Source organism: Pezoporus flaviventris, unplaced genomic scaffold, assembly GCF_033815535.1.
Source record: "Pezoporus flaviventris isolate CSIRO_AGI_PZ_B2104156 unplaced genomic scaffold, CSIRO_AGI_Pfla_v1 ptg000047l, whole genome shotgun sequence".
NCBI lineage: Eukaryota > Metazoa > Chordata > Aves > Psittaciformes > Psittacidae > Pezoporus > Pezoporus flaviventris.
The window spans coordinates 15,365,972-15,384,694 of record NW_026892595.1 but is presented as its reverse complement, the minus strand read 5'-3'; the positions used below and the strand labels follow the sequence as shown (position 1 = coordinate 15,384,694).

The 18,723-nt window shown below is 41.5% G+C and overlaps 1 protein-coding gene across 2 annotated transcripts in view; it reads right to left on the bottom strand.

The window, feature by feature from the left end:
- Nucleotides 1-17,495, bottom strand: part of CDK14 (cyclin dependent kinase 14) — a 319,714-nt gene extending 302,219 nt beyond the window's left edge. The window contains exons 1-2 of one of the 2 annotated variants that reach the window (XM_061468433.1): nucleotides 17,194-17,495; nucleotides 11,266-11,297 (exon numbers count right to left, since the gene is read on the bottom strand). In XM_061468433.1, the coding sequence (XP_061324417.1) occupies nucleotides 11,266-11,297; nucleotides 17,194-17,284 (123 nt within the window). In that variant the 5' untranslated portion in view covers nucleotides 17,285-17,495. The remainder of the gene's footprint in view (nucleotides 1-11,265; nucleotides 11,298-17,193) is intronic. The other variant, XM_061468436.1, reaches the window with a different exon arrangement.
- Between the last annotated feature and the right edge of the window lie 1,228 nt (nucleotides 17,496-18,723).

The window sequence follows — 18,723 nt, the reverse complement described above, 5'->3', positions numbered from 1 at the left end:
GGGCTACCTCACTTGACCTGCTGACAACACTCCTAATGCAGCCCAAGATACCATTAGCCACCTTTGCAATGGCTATCCTATGCTCAAGCTGGTGTCCACCAGGACCTTCAGGTCCTGTTCCGCAAAGCTGGTGTGCCCCCAGCACAAGCTTTAAAAAACAGTGTTGCATGTACTTAAGAGATTGTATCTCCTTTTTTTTCCCTAGGTGGAATTTCATGTTAAAGGCTGTGGTGGGTGACACTGGGTATCACTGTCTCAGAGTGGCTCATGCTGTTACTGACAGATCAGGAATGCAAATTATGTGGTCCTGTGGTAAAACAGTGAGGTTCTGACTCATGAAAAGTTCAGTCTAACTTCTTCCTGACTTATTATCTACATTTGAAATTCTGAAAAAGGCTAAGAAGCAAACTCAGAGCATAATTAACATATCCCCACTGAATATCTCCAACTCCATCTATGTTCTTTGGCAAAAGAAAAAAGAATTCCATTTTCCATTTTTTGCCTTCCTCTCCAAGAGGCCTCCTCTCTGCATTTTTCACAAGAGATAGAAACTGAGGAAGGAAGATATTCATGGCATTCTTCCAAACTTTAACAATAAAATAAACCCACAGGTTTCCAAGATGAGATTCCATTCAGGGTACAACATCTGCTCTGAAGTCTTGCATCACCACTGAACCCCAGAGCAGCCTCTTGAAATCACTTCTTGGACTCACTCATCTGGGAGTATGAAATATACTTATGAACTCTGCCAGATACTACCGGCATAATAGATTGACATACGTGTCCTCTCTGAAGCTTAACTGGTGACACAAAAATGAAAATTCACCTTTACTGTAAAAACATACATCATTTTCATTCCACTCCTGGAATAATTAAGTAATTAGCACTGGCAATAAACCAATCAGAGCATCTCAATTAGAACTTTGCTGAAATTCATGCAGAAAACCAAACTTTCAGGAAAAGAGTCCCGGGTTCTCCGACAATATTTGTTCAAATATGTGACAACTTTTTTTCATAACTTCAATTTTTTACTTTTGAAATAGCATTTTGTTGAACATCATCACTTTGCTAAAGCTCATAGTTTGAACCCATTATCTTAATGTCCATATAAAAAGCATGCCTAAGCATTCTCTTCTCACCACTGAAAAGACCTGTTTTTGAGGTATAAAAAGTATACAGTCTAACCCATTAACTGCTTAGTTACTGCAAACTCACTTTCAAAGATAAAAATCCCATTTTTCTACTAATTTGGACAGAAGTCTGAAGCGCTACAGCATGCCTTTTTGAAAGGCAAGCAAATTAGGCATACCACTTCATCTCTCTGAGCTTGTCATGATTTGACGCTGACCAGACACATCCCATTTAACTACACCATAGCACACTAATAACTAACTAACTAAATAAAAAAAAACTCAAGTATTTATCCAGATGCTGTCTTCTGGTTTCTGGAATTCTGTGCATCTCCAGGGTCAGCAGGAGATGCCTGGAACAAACATCCTGTTTCTATCTGGTTTCTCTCTGCACATGAGGAGCCAAAATAAATCATAGATTTATTTTTTTTTTCCCTGCTTCCCCCTCACCGCCACCCCCCCCCTTTTTTTTCTTTTTTTTAACAAAACACTTTTTCCCTCCAAACTTGAGCAAACCTGCAGTCATGAGAGACTTCCCACATCGAAATAAGCCAAGGCATGGTAAGAATGATAATGAATCTGACAAATGGAACCAGTATCATTCTTCACATGGGTAAGCTAAAAAAACTGATTTTTTCTGAGCAAGCATAGATTGCTATTTTAACAGTAAAACTGCATTAGAAATTGGCATCAGCAAAGCAGAGCAGGTTGGAGATCATTTAATAAGTCTGGCTGTTTAGAAGGCCAATAAATCAATAAAAGCCACCAAACTGTATTTTCCATTGCTTCTGCCAGTGTTTGGCAGCCCCAGCGAGCCCACAGGTGCTGCCTTCTCTCCCTGTCCACTCCATTTGGGACATGAGCTCCCACCCCAGCTGCACTCCGATGCTCCCTCCAGCTGCCTCCACAACTGGCAAGGATTTCAGTAGCACCCTTGTCACCGCAGAGGAGGAAACAATATCAGCTTAAGAACAAGACAAACAGAAGACAGAAGGTAAGTACATGTATGAAAACAGGCACAAAACAGGAAAAAAAAAAATAAGAAATCAAAGAACTATATCTGTGCCTAAGAGTTAACTGACAACTACTGACACCATATTTGGACTATAATGCAATTACTGTCACCATACTGGATAAAGGAAAATTAACTAAAATGAAACCAGAAACTATTATAAAAGAGGACAACCAGTTCCAAAAGATACAGAAAAACCTGGAAAAGCCAATCCCATGGGAGGGCAGAGGAATGTCTATGTGGCTGGTTTAAAAAAAAAAACAAAACCAAATCAAATTTAACAAAAGGACTTACAAAAAATTATGTGAAAATCACGTTTCTCTGTTAGAAAGTAACAATCAATGCATGCTAATGGAGATAAAAACAAGGGTACACCGATCAGGTTCTATATGAATGTCAATACATTCTCCTTCCAACTCCTTTTTCTAACTACCTAACGATGCGCCGAGGGAAAAGGCTTCAACCAAGAGGGAATTAAAGAAAAATAACATGAACCAAAATATGCATTCTAGTCTCTGCACTACTTTTTGCAACATACTTGGGATAACAGAAAGTCTCACAGATTTCAAAGATGAAGGGAATATCTGACCTAACTAATCACAGCAAGTGACCTCAAACAAATTCCTTTAGAGTGTTTAATTTTCAAAATTGAAGTCAGGAAACAAGTTCAAGAACAGATGAAGACAGCCTTAGGTACAGTTTCAGGATCACCATGACCACAACCCATTCCTGAGTGCAGTTTCAGTGGAGGAAAAGGAAGACAAAGATCCACTAAAACAAAACACTGCTGAGTGCTATTGCATGCAAATAAGAACCACTGTTAACAAGAAATTCATTTTACTCTCACTAAAAGAAACACGAAGACCCCCCAAACATGTACATATAGAATATCTCTTTGTATATGTGAGCTATCAGACTAAGGAGAAGTTCACATATTTAAAACAAAAAAAAAGAAAAGCCCTGTTGAGTACATGGCAGCAGGAAAAATATTGCAGCCCACTGATTTTCCTGGGTAAGAATGGCAGTGAATAGCTTCTGAAGCTAGTAACATTGCATTTGCTTCTCAACACTGAAAAAGATGAACACCCTGCTAAGAAACTTAATTCACAGAATCATAGAATATTTAGGGTTGGGAAGGACCTTATCTAGTTCCAACCCCCCTGCCATAGGCAGGGACACCTCACACTAGACCATGTCCCGCAAGGCTCTGTCCAACCCGGCGGTGAACACTGCCAGGGACGGAGCATTTACCACTTCTTTGGGCAACCTGATCGAATGTCTCACCACCCTCACAGTAAAGAGCTTCTTCCTTACATCTAACCTGGACTTCCCCTGTTTTAAGTTTAAATCTGCTACCACTTGTCCTGTCGCTACAGTCCCTGATGAAGAGTCCCTCCGCAGCATCCTTGTAGGCCCCCCTTTAGATGCTGGAAGGCTGCTATGAGGTCTCCACGCAGCCTTCTCTTCTCCAGGCTGAACAGCCCAAACTTTCTAAGCCTGTCTTCATACAGGAGGTGCTTCAGCCCCCTGATCATCCTTGTGGCCCTCCTCTGGACTTGCTCCAACAGCTCCATGTCCTTCTTATGTTGAGGACACCAGAACTGTATGCGGTACTCCAGGGGGGGTCACAAGAACAGAGAAGAGGGGCAGGATCACCTCCTTTGACCCGCTGGTCACGCTCCTTTTGATGCAGCCCAGGATATGGTTGGTTTCTGGGCTGTGAGCACATTAGTTCATATTAAGTAACTACCTTAGGAGAGCCCAAATACAAATTACAGCTGTTATTTGGAATTGGTGAAAATGCACTATGTGCTGTCTTAGTGGCTTTGTCTATGTCATTTCTCATTACGTTTTCAGCAGCATTCACTCTTAGTTATTAAATTACTGTCAGTATTTCACATTTAAATAATCTGTAATACTGAAGTCTGAATTTTCAAACTTGTTGAGGAGAATTGCCATACCTGAAAAGAACAAAAAAGTACTAGCAGGACTGTGACTCAACTGGCATTGAACTAGAAAGCTTTGATGGAAAGGAAAATAGATTAAAAGAATCAAGAATATATAGAGAAAGAGGTATAAGGCAATGACAATTTCTTTAGGCCTTAATATCATCAAGATGACATTGTTTTATGCACGTAAAATCTATTTTGTTTAAATAAACTAGTCATATCCTGCAATCTCCTTTTATTATCCCCTCCTAATAAACAGCAAGAGATGTCAATTGACTCAGAACCTTGATTACTGTGGATAGGATCCTGCAAATACATGGTTGTCAGGGATATTGTGACACACAGCAGGTGAGAATTTCACATGCAGGATTTCTCAGGAAAGCTAAGAAGTAGACAGAAATTCTTTTCTTTCAATCCTTTTATGAGAAGGAGATTTAAATACAGTCATATGTCCATTACTACTGTAGCTTGGAAGAAGAAGAAGAAAAAAGGCAATAAAGTCTAAGTACAAAGAAGATGGAAGAGACAGACCTATTAAGGAAGTCACATGAATATTTCTTGGCTCAAAACCAGAAGATTGCCCAGCAAGGCTAAGAACAAGAACCTAGTGATCCAATACATAGCATACTGTGTTTTGTTACTCTATTTAATCTACCAATAAATTAATATATCTCATAGATCCCGAGAACATAAAGAGTGGGATGCACACATAAACATACTTCATCAAAATAATAATAGCTTGCATTCAGACTCCATATATCTGGAATGCATATATTCTCTCATCTGATCAAAAGAAACACATGTACAAGTGAGAGAAGTAAGCCTGGAAATTAATCTTCATTTCACAATGCTTCTCTGATAGCTACAACACTTGCCTGCAGATCAGAATAGATCTTTATATTTCAGTGTTTTGGCCAGATCCTCGTAAGTCATTGCTGTAGACAGGGACTCAGACCAAGTTCTGCTCCATCCATTTTCGAAGAAAAATTAAGCAAAAGACACATACATATTAAGGAGTAACATGAACCCTTCCTTTCATCCAGTGTCTATAGCTGAGGGCAGGGAAGCAGAGTAAGCGTTTCACAGTTTCTTCTTTTAAAATAATGGACACTTTCTGAAAAAGTAAATGGATGCACTGCAACAGAACATGGAAAGCAGAATGCACAACTGAACACATCAATGGCTGGGGCAAAAAAAATCCCCAACCACAAAAGAAAGGTTCTCAAATTTTGGTCTCCTAAAGCCCAGGTTTATTCCCCCATGTTAAGAACAATTTGTGTTCTGAATGAGTAAAAAGTCACTGCCAAGTAAATCTCAAAACCTTCCACATGTGCTTAGATTTTGTTTCAAAGCCTTGAAACCGGACATAACAGAGCGGTCATTTCACAGTCAATTTTTCTTGCTGGCTTTCCTGCCACTTCTCGATTACTTACTAGCTCACACTGTGGTCACCTAGACCTCATGTCTTCCAGAACTCAACTTTCCTCCACATGCAACACAGCAAGGAAGTGACAGGAATCCCTAGTCATCCTATAAATACTGAGAACTTTCTAGAAATTAAGGAAGGCTGTCCAAGGGTTGGGGTTTTTTAAGCCTTCGGAAGCCACAGATTATTACAAACCAATGAAAGGCACATCTGTCTCACAGCTGATCCAGTAAGAAACTGCCACACTCCAGCAGAATGGCAGTATTCGCTCTCTTACAACCATGCTCTTCATTATCAGACTCACCTGAACCACATTTGCTAACAGCATTACCAGTTCTCATCTAGAGGAAACAATTATTCCTTTTAAGTAGTTGAAAATGACTTTGTGACATCCATCTGAGCAGACTCATTTCTCAAGATACCTGAACTACCTTTGTACACATTTGGTAAAGTAACTTACACCACCAGATGAAGATTTTCTGACCCAGTTCCCTGGTATTATTTAGAAACTACTTTGACATCTATACTTCTGTTTGTTTTCCCAATTCAGTTTCAGGCTTTTTATTTTTCTAGCATTACTTCTAACAGCTCTTTCCCAACAGCCTTCAGTTACAAGTCACCACTGATAGCCACACACTACCAGCTTGTCCCAGCATTAAGCAGTCGAGAACTGCACCAAAGACATCACATATCCTAAGTCAAACCCAATTTCTCAGCACTAGTAACAGACCCAGCTCAAAGATATTCAGACAATTTGTAACTATTACCCATAACCACTTCCTGGAAATCCTGTCACTATACCACACATCACAACATAAAGCAGTTCAGTAATCACCAGTCTCCTGGTTTTTAAATATAAACAAAGTCATCAAAAAGCAGACAGCTCAGCAATGGCTTGTAATGATTTTACTGTATCTAGATCAATCCCCCCCCCCCCCCCCCCCGGAATAACAGACAAGCAGTCTTCCAAAATCCTCTGTATCACAGGCTTTTCCCCAAGTCTGTCACACACCAGACTCAGCTTTTAAGTCTTCCAGGAGTGAAATAATCAATGTTTATTCCAAGATCCTACAAAATGTAACACTGACTGTCATGAGGGCTAGATTTCCCCTCCATCTCCCGTAACACAGATACTCTCCTGCAGGGGAAGAAGGTAAATATATAGTTCCATAGCTATAGTTCCTATATGCACTTCTCCCTCAAGCTACTTAAGGGGCTTTACAAATAAAACAAACAAAAAAAAAATTAATTTTTATTTAATGTTTTACATGCCTCCTGCATTACTGCATTCAAATGCCTCTTGTTCATTCTTTACAGAGGTCTACTTTTTTCCAACTACACCTTTCCCTTTAACTCCTCAAATTCTTTAACACGCAAGTTCTGTTTCAGAGACTGATGTCCTTTAAACCAAGACATTTTTCATGACAACATCCCACAGAGGAAGTAGCCTTTAGGGGTGGGGGAGGGATGGGGAAGGGAGAAGAACAAGAGACTGTGAGAGCAAGCACAGCACAGAATTAAGTAGTAACTTGGCAAAACTCCCTCCCCTTTCACACACTTTCATTTCAAACACACAAAAGTCATTCCATGAATGAAATAAATGAAATCTGGCTTCTGTAGAGCTGGAGACTCAGAACATAGTAAGAGTAGATGACTATTAAGGATTTTGCTGAGGTCAGAGTATTCATAACACCTCCAATCAGATTCTCCTGTATTACCAAGAACTCAGCCAGCTCACATGCTTTTTTACCAAGCATCTAGGTGTCTAGTATCGGCCAATTTCAAAGTTAGTAGGTGATCAATATCAGGTATACAAGCAGGCACAATCACATTATCCTAATTTCCCAAGGACAGTGGTCTTAAAAAAAAGGTGCTCTTGATATTGGACAAAATTAGCACTACAATACAGCTAAACAACAGCAATACTCACCACGTAACAAGCAATAATCACAGCAATTCATATTGATTTTGAGTCTGAGATTATTCCATTTTGATTTCATTAGATATTAATGTATCTAGTGTGCATATATATATATATATATATAAGTTCTTAGAGAAACCACTAACAACAGAATAACAAGAACCAACAGCTCGAGACTGAATGACAATAATTTAGAAATAAATCATAAGAGCAAGCAGCTATCCAAAGGAACAGGTTACCAGCCTTGCAATGAGGTTAGTCACATCATCAACGCTGGCTGTCATTCCAACACATGTGCTGCATTCAGCCACGTTACTGGCCTTGATCACATTCATTTAAGTGAAAACGAAAATAGTTCCATCATTGTAAGACAGAGATGACACTTGTTACACTAACAGTCCAAAGACATCAAGCCAATCCTGCATAGTTGGAAGTTATTAATCTAAACGTTGACAAACTACTGGAGCACAAATAAAATGTTCACTCAAGGGCCAAATGTTTGTTTATAGATGATTCTTTGCATGTAGCAGTACTCCTCAGGGGTGTTTATCTTCTATCTTGGTATCCAGAGTAGAAAACCAGTTCTTTGCCTGACAGAATGAAACAGATGATTTCTGTGCCACAATCTACACTCAGAGAATGAAATTTAGGTCTCTCTGAAAAGGAGGGCAGCTCTTTTTTTTATTTTTTTTCCTTCCTGTTTTTTTTACAGTTTTCTCTCTTCAGAGAGAAGGTAACAACATTTAAGGACACAAGGAGAAGATGCCTTACTCTCTCCCACTCATGTAAACTAATTGTGAAAACAGCAAAGAACAGCCTCCCCCACCAGTCATGATATTTCAAGATAGACAGAGCCAATCCACAAAACACCAAAACCATTGAAAATCTTCCTGCTGATTCCAGTAGGTACCAGACTAGGTCCATGTTCCAGTTTCCACAATGTGACCAGTGTGACAAAAGGAAAAAAAAGCACACTATTACTTTGCGGTTTTAAATTAAGGACTAGACAAAAAGCGGTCTGGATCTTACTCTTTTATTTCACATGAGTCTCTGGAAGATGTTATCTTAGGAAGGTAAACAGGCTACTAGTGAATAAAAATGAATTAGCTCCAGAGTTCTCATGGACTGAAGTAAAGACCATCATCATCTACAGAAGAGTTTTTTCATTCAATATTCAATCTAAACAACACAACAGCAGACAAACAAGTGACAATTCCTACACTACCCAAGCTCCACTTCACAGACCAACCTCCCTCCAGGAGAGGGAAAACACACGATGGGAAGAGATACGCAGCATCTTTAGGCACCATGAGTATCCTTTTATTAACTGTACAGGGAGAACATACTGCTTGTTAAATGCAGTCTGTTTCAATAGTTGACTACATCATTTTCCATAATAGGAGACCTACAAATTTGAAGTAAAACTGTTTGGACAACTACCTCCTCTCTCTCTGTCTCATTTGATATTCCCACTTACTGTCATCATAACTCTCTTCCTAACTGCATCCCTGATATAGCAATACCACATATACTAGTCAGAAGACTACATCCTTTCCTGTGATGGTATGGTCTTAGTAGTGTTTTTCAGGATAGCCTTCTGAGACCAAAAACTGTGCCCACTCCTGCTCAGAGTCTGTCTCCCTTAGAAGTTTGTGTCATCACAATCAGCTATGCTGTTGTTAATAAAGTCTGGTTTATCTTCTGATTTGAAGGATGTTTGAAAAGAAAGGAATTAAGTGATACATGGTACAGCCCATTCTGATTCACACTAGGCTAGATAATCACCACAGACTGTTGTGTTGAGTTTGAAGAGAACACTTTCATTTCTTAGAATAAATATTACCTAAAACTATGGAACCGATTGATGCTAATATCACATCAAGCTCTTCCTGTTGCAGAATGACTCTAAGAGCAGGACCATAGAGCCCTGGAGGACTGTGTGAGCAAGGCAGGGGGTGGCCCCCACAGGTAACCGGAGACTGGACATGGGAGGAGAATGTGGAGGAAGCTGTGTGGGGCTAACCAATACTGTTGTGCCAAGAAGGAGTGGCTGAATACCACTCCTATATATATGTGAACTGCGTCACAAATAAAGTAGAAGTTTGCTTATCACCCATATTGGGTTGGCCTGTCTGCTTCTCCTCGCCGCTTACATCTTCCCTATTTACAGGAGATAGAAGAAAATTCTTTTGTGTACCCTTCCCACTAGCCTTCTCTTATTGCCTCTGCAGTAGCTCACATCAACAACCTGCCAGATTCCATTAAAAACATATTCAGAAAATTATTCGTTCTCCCAGCCTCCTGAATTTAAATACAAATTTGCTCAAGTTGTCTCCTGTTCAAACAGAAAGCCGGGTTTAAAGAAAATATATACAGCCTGTAGCTAAATAATCCTGGGTAAGGGAAAGGGACAGTAAAAACTGCCATCTTCGTAAGACAGCATTTTTAATAGATGGTTCCAAACTCTGTATCAAATTTAATACAAGGCACTTACTGGGTAGGTTATAGCAAAGACATAGCACTGCAGCCCTCAGAGAAAAGTACTAGACAAAAACAGATGGTTTGTAAAACAAGAATTCAGAGTCCACCAACCATGTATTTGCAGAGTATAACTCTTAAGGAGGAATCAAGTTCTACCAGTGTTACAAGAGAAACACAATAGTCAGGACCACTGCATGATCTGACAAGAGCTCCTGAAAACAGAGTCTGACCCCAGGACCTTCACGCCAGAACTGAGAGGGGTCAAGCTAAGTTAAAGCTCTCTGAAACACTCATCAGAAAAGCACAAAACATAATTTATATATATTCAGTTTATATATATATATATAAACTGAATAGGAGCAGAGAGGTGTGAAACTCAGTGTGATCTGTTTAGAAAGAGATGAAGCCTGATGTGATCTAGAATCAAGGACATCATAATTTATTTATTCTAGAATCTGGCATTACACAGCAGTTATCTCAGTGTAATCAGCCAAGAATTTAAGCTTACAGCATGCAACGAAGAAGGAAGCAGAAATGCCAGAAGCGTAACATCAACACATGAAAATACCACCACTTGCTTCAAGCTATGGTGCCAAAGGGAAGCACAAGGCAAGCATTGACTACAGTATGACAGGTCATCACACCAAGACCTACACCTCTTCCTGCATAAACCTGCTCTGACCTGGACCTCTCAAAGCCTAGCATAAGTGAAAGCAAGCACAAATTGTGAGCAACGTATTTTAGAAATTAACACATAATCATATCACAGAAAGGTCAGGAGCCCAAACTGACTACACTGAATAATCAAGTATCACTTTTACCAGTACAGCCAGCTGCTATTTTTGTGGTGCTGTTCAGTTACTTTTATTTCATAAGAAGAATTTCTCTCAGTTTACATATACAGGAAGAAGCCAATGCAGCAGCACTTCACACAGGGTGTTCTCTCAAGAGTGATGTATTTTCACTAATGTATTTCACTAAGTACAGGCTTACAATGATGAGAATTACCATGAGTAAAGTTCTATAAAGTATCTTCTCTGCATGCAACATTTCTCTGCACTGAATGTTTTTAAACAACCAATTTTTATAAAACATTCGGTTTTATTAGATTTTTTAAAAAAAAAAACAACAAAAAACCCAACAACAAAACCCAAGCATCCCATTCAGAGCCTTCAACCAACAGATTCATCTGGAAGTCATCTGGAAAATGAAAACACATTCAAACAATATGCATGTATTAACACATATGCACATTGTAACATTACTACCTATGGGTTTCTTTTAGCATTTAGTGAGAAATACTAGTCACACCTGGCCTACATAAGGTACAAAGATATTTAACCTACCTCATCAAAGCTGCTATCTTCTTTCTTCAAGGCTTTAAAATAAAAGGAAAAAAAAGAAATAGTTATCTGTACTGCATTTCAATGTGCATGAAGTAACTAGCACCATAAAAAAAAAAAACAGAGCAGCATTTTTTCTGTTATAATAGGAAAGAACAGGCTGGCATGAATAACAATTTTAAACTCAAAATCTGAATCTGTAAATTGAATGTAGGACTGCACAGTGTGTTTCCAAGAAAGTGAATTTACATATTTATGAAAAATATTATCCTCTCAGGTTAAAGAAATAAGAGATTGCAAGGGTTTTTTATTATTATTTTAATTCCTACTGAGCATGAATCCACTTTATGGAGAGCCTGACTGAACTACAAAAAGGAAAAGTATAATAAACACCCAACCATGTATTCAGCTTGTCAAGTACTAAACTTTTATGAAATAGTATGCATTGTAGCGTGCTTTTTTCTTTTTATTTTTTCTCTTCCCATTTTTTCTTTTCTACAATATGACTTACACAAGAGATTTTTTTACTTTTTTACACTGTTAACTAGCAATTAGTCAACAAACAAGAAAGAGGAAAACAGTGCAGAAATCATGTGAAGTGGGAAAGCAAGAAAATAAAGATATGAGCAATTCTGAAGCAAAGATTAAGCTGATGAATATGGTTCCTTTAGTACACTGGGTATCTTTATTGAAACGTAAAGCAAATTAGTTTATCCAAATCTCCACTGAAGTGTGTCAGACTGGTTTCTTTTCTCTGTACACCACAGCCAGACCATGACCTAAAAGTGCTCTTCGTTTACTTCTCATGAAGAGCTAAAATAAGACAAACCATTGCATTGATGATTGCACTGTTTCTTTTGAGTTTAAACCATGAAGGTTTGCAATTTGAAGGAGGTCATCTGAATGACCATACGATTCATGCAGTGCTTCCCCAGAAGACTCCCTCTTCATCACTTAAGCAGTGTAATGTTTCTTAAAACACATTTATTTCTGCAGGACATAAATACTTAAGCACCTAGCACAGCTGCGTATTGAGACTCTAGTAGTTTATTTTCTCTCTCAGATGCTTCTTCTGCCTTCAAAAAGTGCTGCACCTCCACAACCTCTGCCACAGGCAGCAAAGAACAAATCCTGGCTCTCCATATGCACAGAAGCAGGGCTGGTTCAGCCTTCCTTTGCTTTCAAATTCCCATTTCTTTGGAACACAAAACATGTCTTCCCTCAAATTTTTAAGCATTACTGTTTCATAAATCCTCATTTAGATTTCCTGCTCAGTAACACAACAACAAACCCTGGGATTTTGCTGAGGAGATCTGAGGCACACATTGTACGTTTTCATCATGCACTGCATTTTGATGGATTTGAAGGCTAGGCAAAACATTTTCAAACTGCCAATCCCAAGGACCCAGAATTATGAGCCTGGACATTAAAAAAAAAAAAAAAATGAAGTTAAATGAAATGAAATAGAATGGAAATGAAATTAAATGAGAAAGACGGAAAGACAACCTGTGGAACCCTTTTTAAGAACACACATTTAATCGTTACCTTTCAGTTTACAGCGACATACATGCTATAAATTGGTATATGACACACCATGGGCATGCTGACAAGCTTTTCTCCCTTACCAAATCACAAGATTTTCACATGACTGAAACATTCCAGGAACAGCCAAACAACAGATAACTAAACAAAATTTACAGTGTAACAGAACAAGAAACAGGTATCTGTGAGCTATTGTGTATTTTTGCCTTGTCATTACTGTAAGTCCTACCTTTGACTAAAAAAAAGGGGGGGGGGGGGGGGGTAAGAATCTCCAAAAATAACAATACAAGAGTTCTGGACACTTATTTAATCAGATTCTGTTTAATAATAACTTCACTCTGAACTAATTCACTACATAGCATCCTCTAAAGAAATCATCTAAGCAGCATATTTTATACAACAAATTGTATTATAAACATCTTTTTCTCATCTAAGCAATCCTTTTTTTCTTAAACAGTAAAAAAAAAAACACAAAAAAAAAGCTTTGCTGAACTTTAAAAAAAAATAAACTGTTTACAAATGAGCTTCTCATTATCTCAGGTATGCAAGCTATGTGAGTGTACATTAGAGGAGATGAGTGGAGATAACCTTTGTATTAGTGAGGAGCTAGTAACAAAGACCAGGGATGCTCAGAAGGGCCACAGACTGATTTCAGAGCACTGTGAGTAATCTCAGCAATGTTTTCTCTCTTTCTTTCTTTCTTTTTTTCCTTCCTTCTTTTCTTCATTCCTACCTTGGTGCTAGTTTTTGATTAGAGAATGCATAAGAAAGCAGAAGTTATATGGTGACATGAGCTGAAGAGATCTCGAATATGATTTTGGTACTTTATGAACGTCAACAGATGCATAGCCAAGAACATCTTACATAACTAAAAGAGGATGATAATTTTATAAAATTACTTATTATTAATTTTAATTACATAATTATCAAAGTGTAACACTAAGAACCAAACCTAATAAAGGTTTAAATACTCAAATAAAAAGTGTGTCAACCGAATCTCTAAAACTTGGTTAACATACTTGCTGATGTGTTCATTTAAATGGACAACACACCATGTAAGCATGGAAATCAGAATTTTTAAACTAATTTGGATGTTTGTATAAAACTAGATAGGCTGCCAGAAACCTATCAATAAAAAGGATTCTGTACATTTTTCAGATTCTTAGTAATAAAAGTTCTTTATGATAAGCTAAATTTTAAAAGAGACACTCTTTGAAACACCAGAAACCTTCTGCAAGGGGAAAGGGTGCCTTAGCTGCGAAGATTCTTCTAGAACCATGAGCACATAACTTCTGCAGTAAAAAGCAACCCTGTCTATTATATAAACTTCAGTTTAACACCATAGGCCATATGCATTTCCTCCAACACACCACGGTGCCATATCATCCTTTACCAGAACTGCAAATAGCACAAAGCAAATGCCCAGGACAAAGGGTTAGGGATGGATAGTTTCACATGTCACATCTTTCACCTTAGCAAAATAAATATTTCCAGTAGTAGGTACTCCAACAGCTATGGACAGATCACAGTTTTGCAGGATGAGCCAGGTCTTCATCACCCTCTGACAGTTGTTGGAAAGCATCAGTTCACAGTTAAAAAAATGGGTCAAGTCTAACTTGAGGCTGCTGTTAGCACCCTATGGCCCTCTCCTGTGCCCAAGAGATAACTAGCTGGTTTTATCTAAACATGCTGGGGAAATAGGTGCAAACATTACCTAACATACTGTAGCACACTGTAAAATAAATAAAACACCTTATAAATTCATTGCTGATACAGCCTCTCAAATAGAGAGGATTGCTTTGCAGAGAGAAGGTGGCCTCAAAGGTAGTTTATTGAGTGTCAGCCTGCAAACCCTAGCAAAAACAACACCACTGCCGATGACAGTCAGGATTCATTTCCACCATTCTTACCCAAGAGGCTAACATAAATGTTGGTATCAAAATAAAGGAGTCTTGCAGTATTAGAAGAATTGTATTTGGCAGCTGGAATACTGCTAAGATGAGGGGAGGCCTAGTAATGCCTGAACATTTCAAGAAGGACCATCAGATATTCCCTACTGAAGGTTTGACTAGCTAATTACTCGATTTGAACACCATGTTGCTCTTGTACCATTTATATGATTATGCTCGTAATGCTGCATTGTGTGCTTAAACTTACGAAACACATGAATCACAGCAAAAAGGGAAAAGTTAAAATATCATCATTGTTATTTATAAATCACAACTCAGCAGATAACTGACAAAATTCCGGGTAAGATACATATTAAATTAGTAATTTGCTGATCTCACTAAAGAACCTGCTCTTCTAAAATGAGCTTTAAAGCCAGAATGACAAACACCCAGAAACACTTTTACTAATGAGGTTTCAGTTTCCTCTCCTTCATTTCAGTATGAGTTAAATACAGCATGTGTTTTAACGGAGGATTTCCTGGTATGCAAGTTAAAAGTTTCTTGCTTTGCTTGGCCTTATCTGTGGCTCAGGTATCAGGGAGTGCACGATGTTCAAACCTCACACTGATTAATTAGAGGGTTTTTTGCTCGAAGTGCAATTACCAGAATGATGGTACAAATATTAGACTACCTAAAATGAACAGTCCTACTGGTAGCAGCTGAGTTTTAATCACAAAACAACAACCACAAACAAACAAACAAACCAGGCACCCGACCATACTCCTACACTTCTGTGCACATGCACAAAGAACTGGAGGAGCTGGAAGACCTAACAATCTATGTGCCTAAAATGAGGCCAAAGCTCCCAAGGAAATTAAACGGTTGTTTAATTTATGAAAAATGACAAAAAGAGATGATTATCCAACAGAGCCAACTAAAATGTGCAGCAATTACCAGCCAGAGGGGCCTTGATCCCTAACAGGCACTAAGGGGGCTGTCATGGTTGCAACAAAGCAGCATCCTCACTCAAAATATTTTCTTTGTTAATGACTTCCACCACTAGTAAAACCTTTGCACAGGCTTGTGTGTCTCTGTGTCTACACACACACACATAGACATGTGACACACCAAACACATGACTGCTTTTTCTTTCTTCCTAATCAAACAAAGTTAAACGCATTTTACAAGTTCAAGACTGATGACAGGTGAAAACTATTCTCATATGGGGACAGCGAGCTTCATAACCATGACTGACACTCACTTCACAATTGAAACTTGGCATTTACCCTTGAAACTCCCAGGTTTACACATAGGAAGGAACTTTTCCCAGGCTTTTCAAATCTTGAAGTAGGACAGTAAAGGATACCTGATTTCCAACGTTATCCTACACTTAAATTTGCAGTCCTTGAAAGCTAAAGGTCATACACCGAATGCACACAACACATAAAAAATTGTAATGCCCACTACTTTAAGGCACCTCTTGGTAGGGCTGTGGAGGGAGGACGAAATACCACACAGCCCATGGCTGCAGCACGAGCATTTCACATCCTCGCACTGGGACAAAGCAGCTCGGAAAGCTGACCCACATCTGCCAGCAGCACCGACTATAAGGAAAAACGTCCCAGTGGGATGACGGATGGGCGAGGGCTGTGGAATGGCCCTCACGGAGGGCTGCTGGTCCCGCTCCCGACGTTCCAGCACTGCTGCCAGCCCTCTGGTACCTCACACCTCCTCTGCGGCACCTTCTCCCCTGCTTAGCAGCGTGTTGGTGCTGTCAGTGGGACTTCAGGCTTTAAACAGTGAATTAGGCGGCACAGTGTGCCAGAGACAAGAGAAACACCAGTCCGAGCAGACCAGAACTCTTTGCCATTGTTCTCAGCAGCAAATTCAACTTCAGAATAAACTGGTGTCAAAACCAAATGCAACGCGGCGATACCGGGACACAACCCGCCCGGCAGCAGCGTGCCGGTATCACTCCCTCCCGTGCTGTGTATCTACCAGTGGAACAACGACCGACTCCGCAGCTGATGACAGACAGACCGACCTCTTTTGTCTGGCCGCCCAAAGCGCTGGGCCGCCGTTATCTGCTCAGCATCTCATGCCCCAACTTAACACAACGCGCAGGCAGAACAAAAAATAAATTACCAGACCTGCAAAGAAACGCAAATAACCGCTGCTTTTTGCCAGGGTTTCTCCTTGGCACTGGAGGCACGCGAGCCAACTCTCATTTCCAGTTTGTTTTCTCTAGCCTATTTTGGGCTAACTTCATCGCAGCCGGTACAGCGCTGCCTGGCCTGCACAAGCACTGCCTGGAAAAAGCTCTTCTTTCCCCAAGATTTCGTCCCAGTAAATGCTTTTTCGGGGGCGGAACGGGTGTATCCAGCCTTGCAGCGCTCAGTCCACCGCCCCGCCGCTGGCGGGACACCCCTCCCCGGGCGCTCGGCAGCGCCGCCGGGGTCCCAAGAGCGAGTCCGGGTCCCGGTCCCGGTGCGGGACTCACCTATTCGGCCGAAGCTCTCCGATAAAGTTCTCCGCAACTTTTTCATCCTGCTGATCTTCTCGGCGGACTGCGAGTCGATCATGTCACACATGGGGGGGGCGAACCCCCTGCTCGCCAGCCGCCACCCCGCTCCCCTGGCTCCGGGGGAGACACCCCTCGCACCGGGGCCGGGGCTCCCCCCTTCACGCGGGGAGCCGCCGGGAGCAGCGGGAGAGCCCTGGTCCCGCCCGGGGAAGGAGCCCTACGCCGCGGAGGAGGCTTCGGCTGCGGCGGCTGCTGCTGCTGCTGCTGCTGCTCTGCTCCCCGCCACCACCGCCCCGCTCATAGCCCCGTCCCGCCCGCCTTGCCCCAGACTGCCCGGCGGAGCCCGACCAGGCGGGGAGGGTACGGGGTGGGGGGCGGGGGTGAAAGCAGCGCCGAAGACAGACGAGTGAAAGGAAAGTCCGGCGAGAGGCTGCGGGTACCGGCGGAGGGAGGAAAGGGAGGAGGGTGCGCTAGAGAAAGGAGGAGGAGGAGCCTGGGAGGGCCGGGGAGCCCCGCGCAGTGGCGGGCGTGGGAGGCGGCCGGCCCAGCCCGCGCTGGCAGGCGGTGGACCGGGCCCTGCGGGCCCCGGGGACCCAGCCGCGATCTCCTTGCCCTTCCCCGAGCGGCTCCCGCAGTGAGGCGGGCATCAGAAGAAGCAACAGCGAGGAGAGGCGGGGGCGCTGGGGCCGGGCCGGAGGCCGCGGGCTGTCTCCGGGCGCGTCCCGAGCTTGTGGCGGTACTCGCCAGGAGCCGTTACGACGGGACAGCAGGGAACGGCCCTTGCGGTTCCATGAGCACACCGTGTTCACGCAGAGGGACGGTTCCCCACGCTATTGCGTCGCGGTCTCATAGGGATGCGCTTCGTTATCCCCCGAGCCGGCAGAAGTCACAGTGTCCGGCGGCGTAGGGCCCCCTGCTCTCCCTTGGACCACGGCTTGTGAAGGCCAGTGCAAGCTGTGTGGGTTTGGTGATGGAAGAAGGCGTCTCCCGGCGCAGTTCCTGGGTGGGTGTTGGGTGGGATTGAACCCCGGTAGCTGTGGTGAGGCTGGTGGGCAAAGGGCACCTTGCCGTAGGTACGCACCCAGCCCAATTTGGAACCCGGGCTCCGCTCCACTTACATCTCAAAGCACAGCCAGATAATATGCCTTCGAGTGCATTAGCCTGCAAGTTAATGAGTGTTGGGAGCTTTTGATCTTGTTAACTCAATTGAAGCAACATTATTGAAAAATAAATCAGTTTAACCCATCAAGATGGATGGCCGTGTCTAGTCTGAAAGTAGGTACTTTTTGAGAGCAATCTATGTTAGGTAGCACATTTTAAAGCCCATCTTTGTGTGGTTCAAATTGTATTTCAATGCATGCTATCTAGTTAAAATGAACTTGGGTTTTAATGAGGGTAGCTAACGCAATTTACTGGGATTAGGCGGTGTCCAAGCTAAGAGTTGTGAACTCAATTTTAGAAGCACATTTGTCTGGACAAGTGTTGAGGTAAACTGGGTTCAAGCCA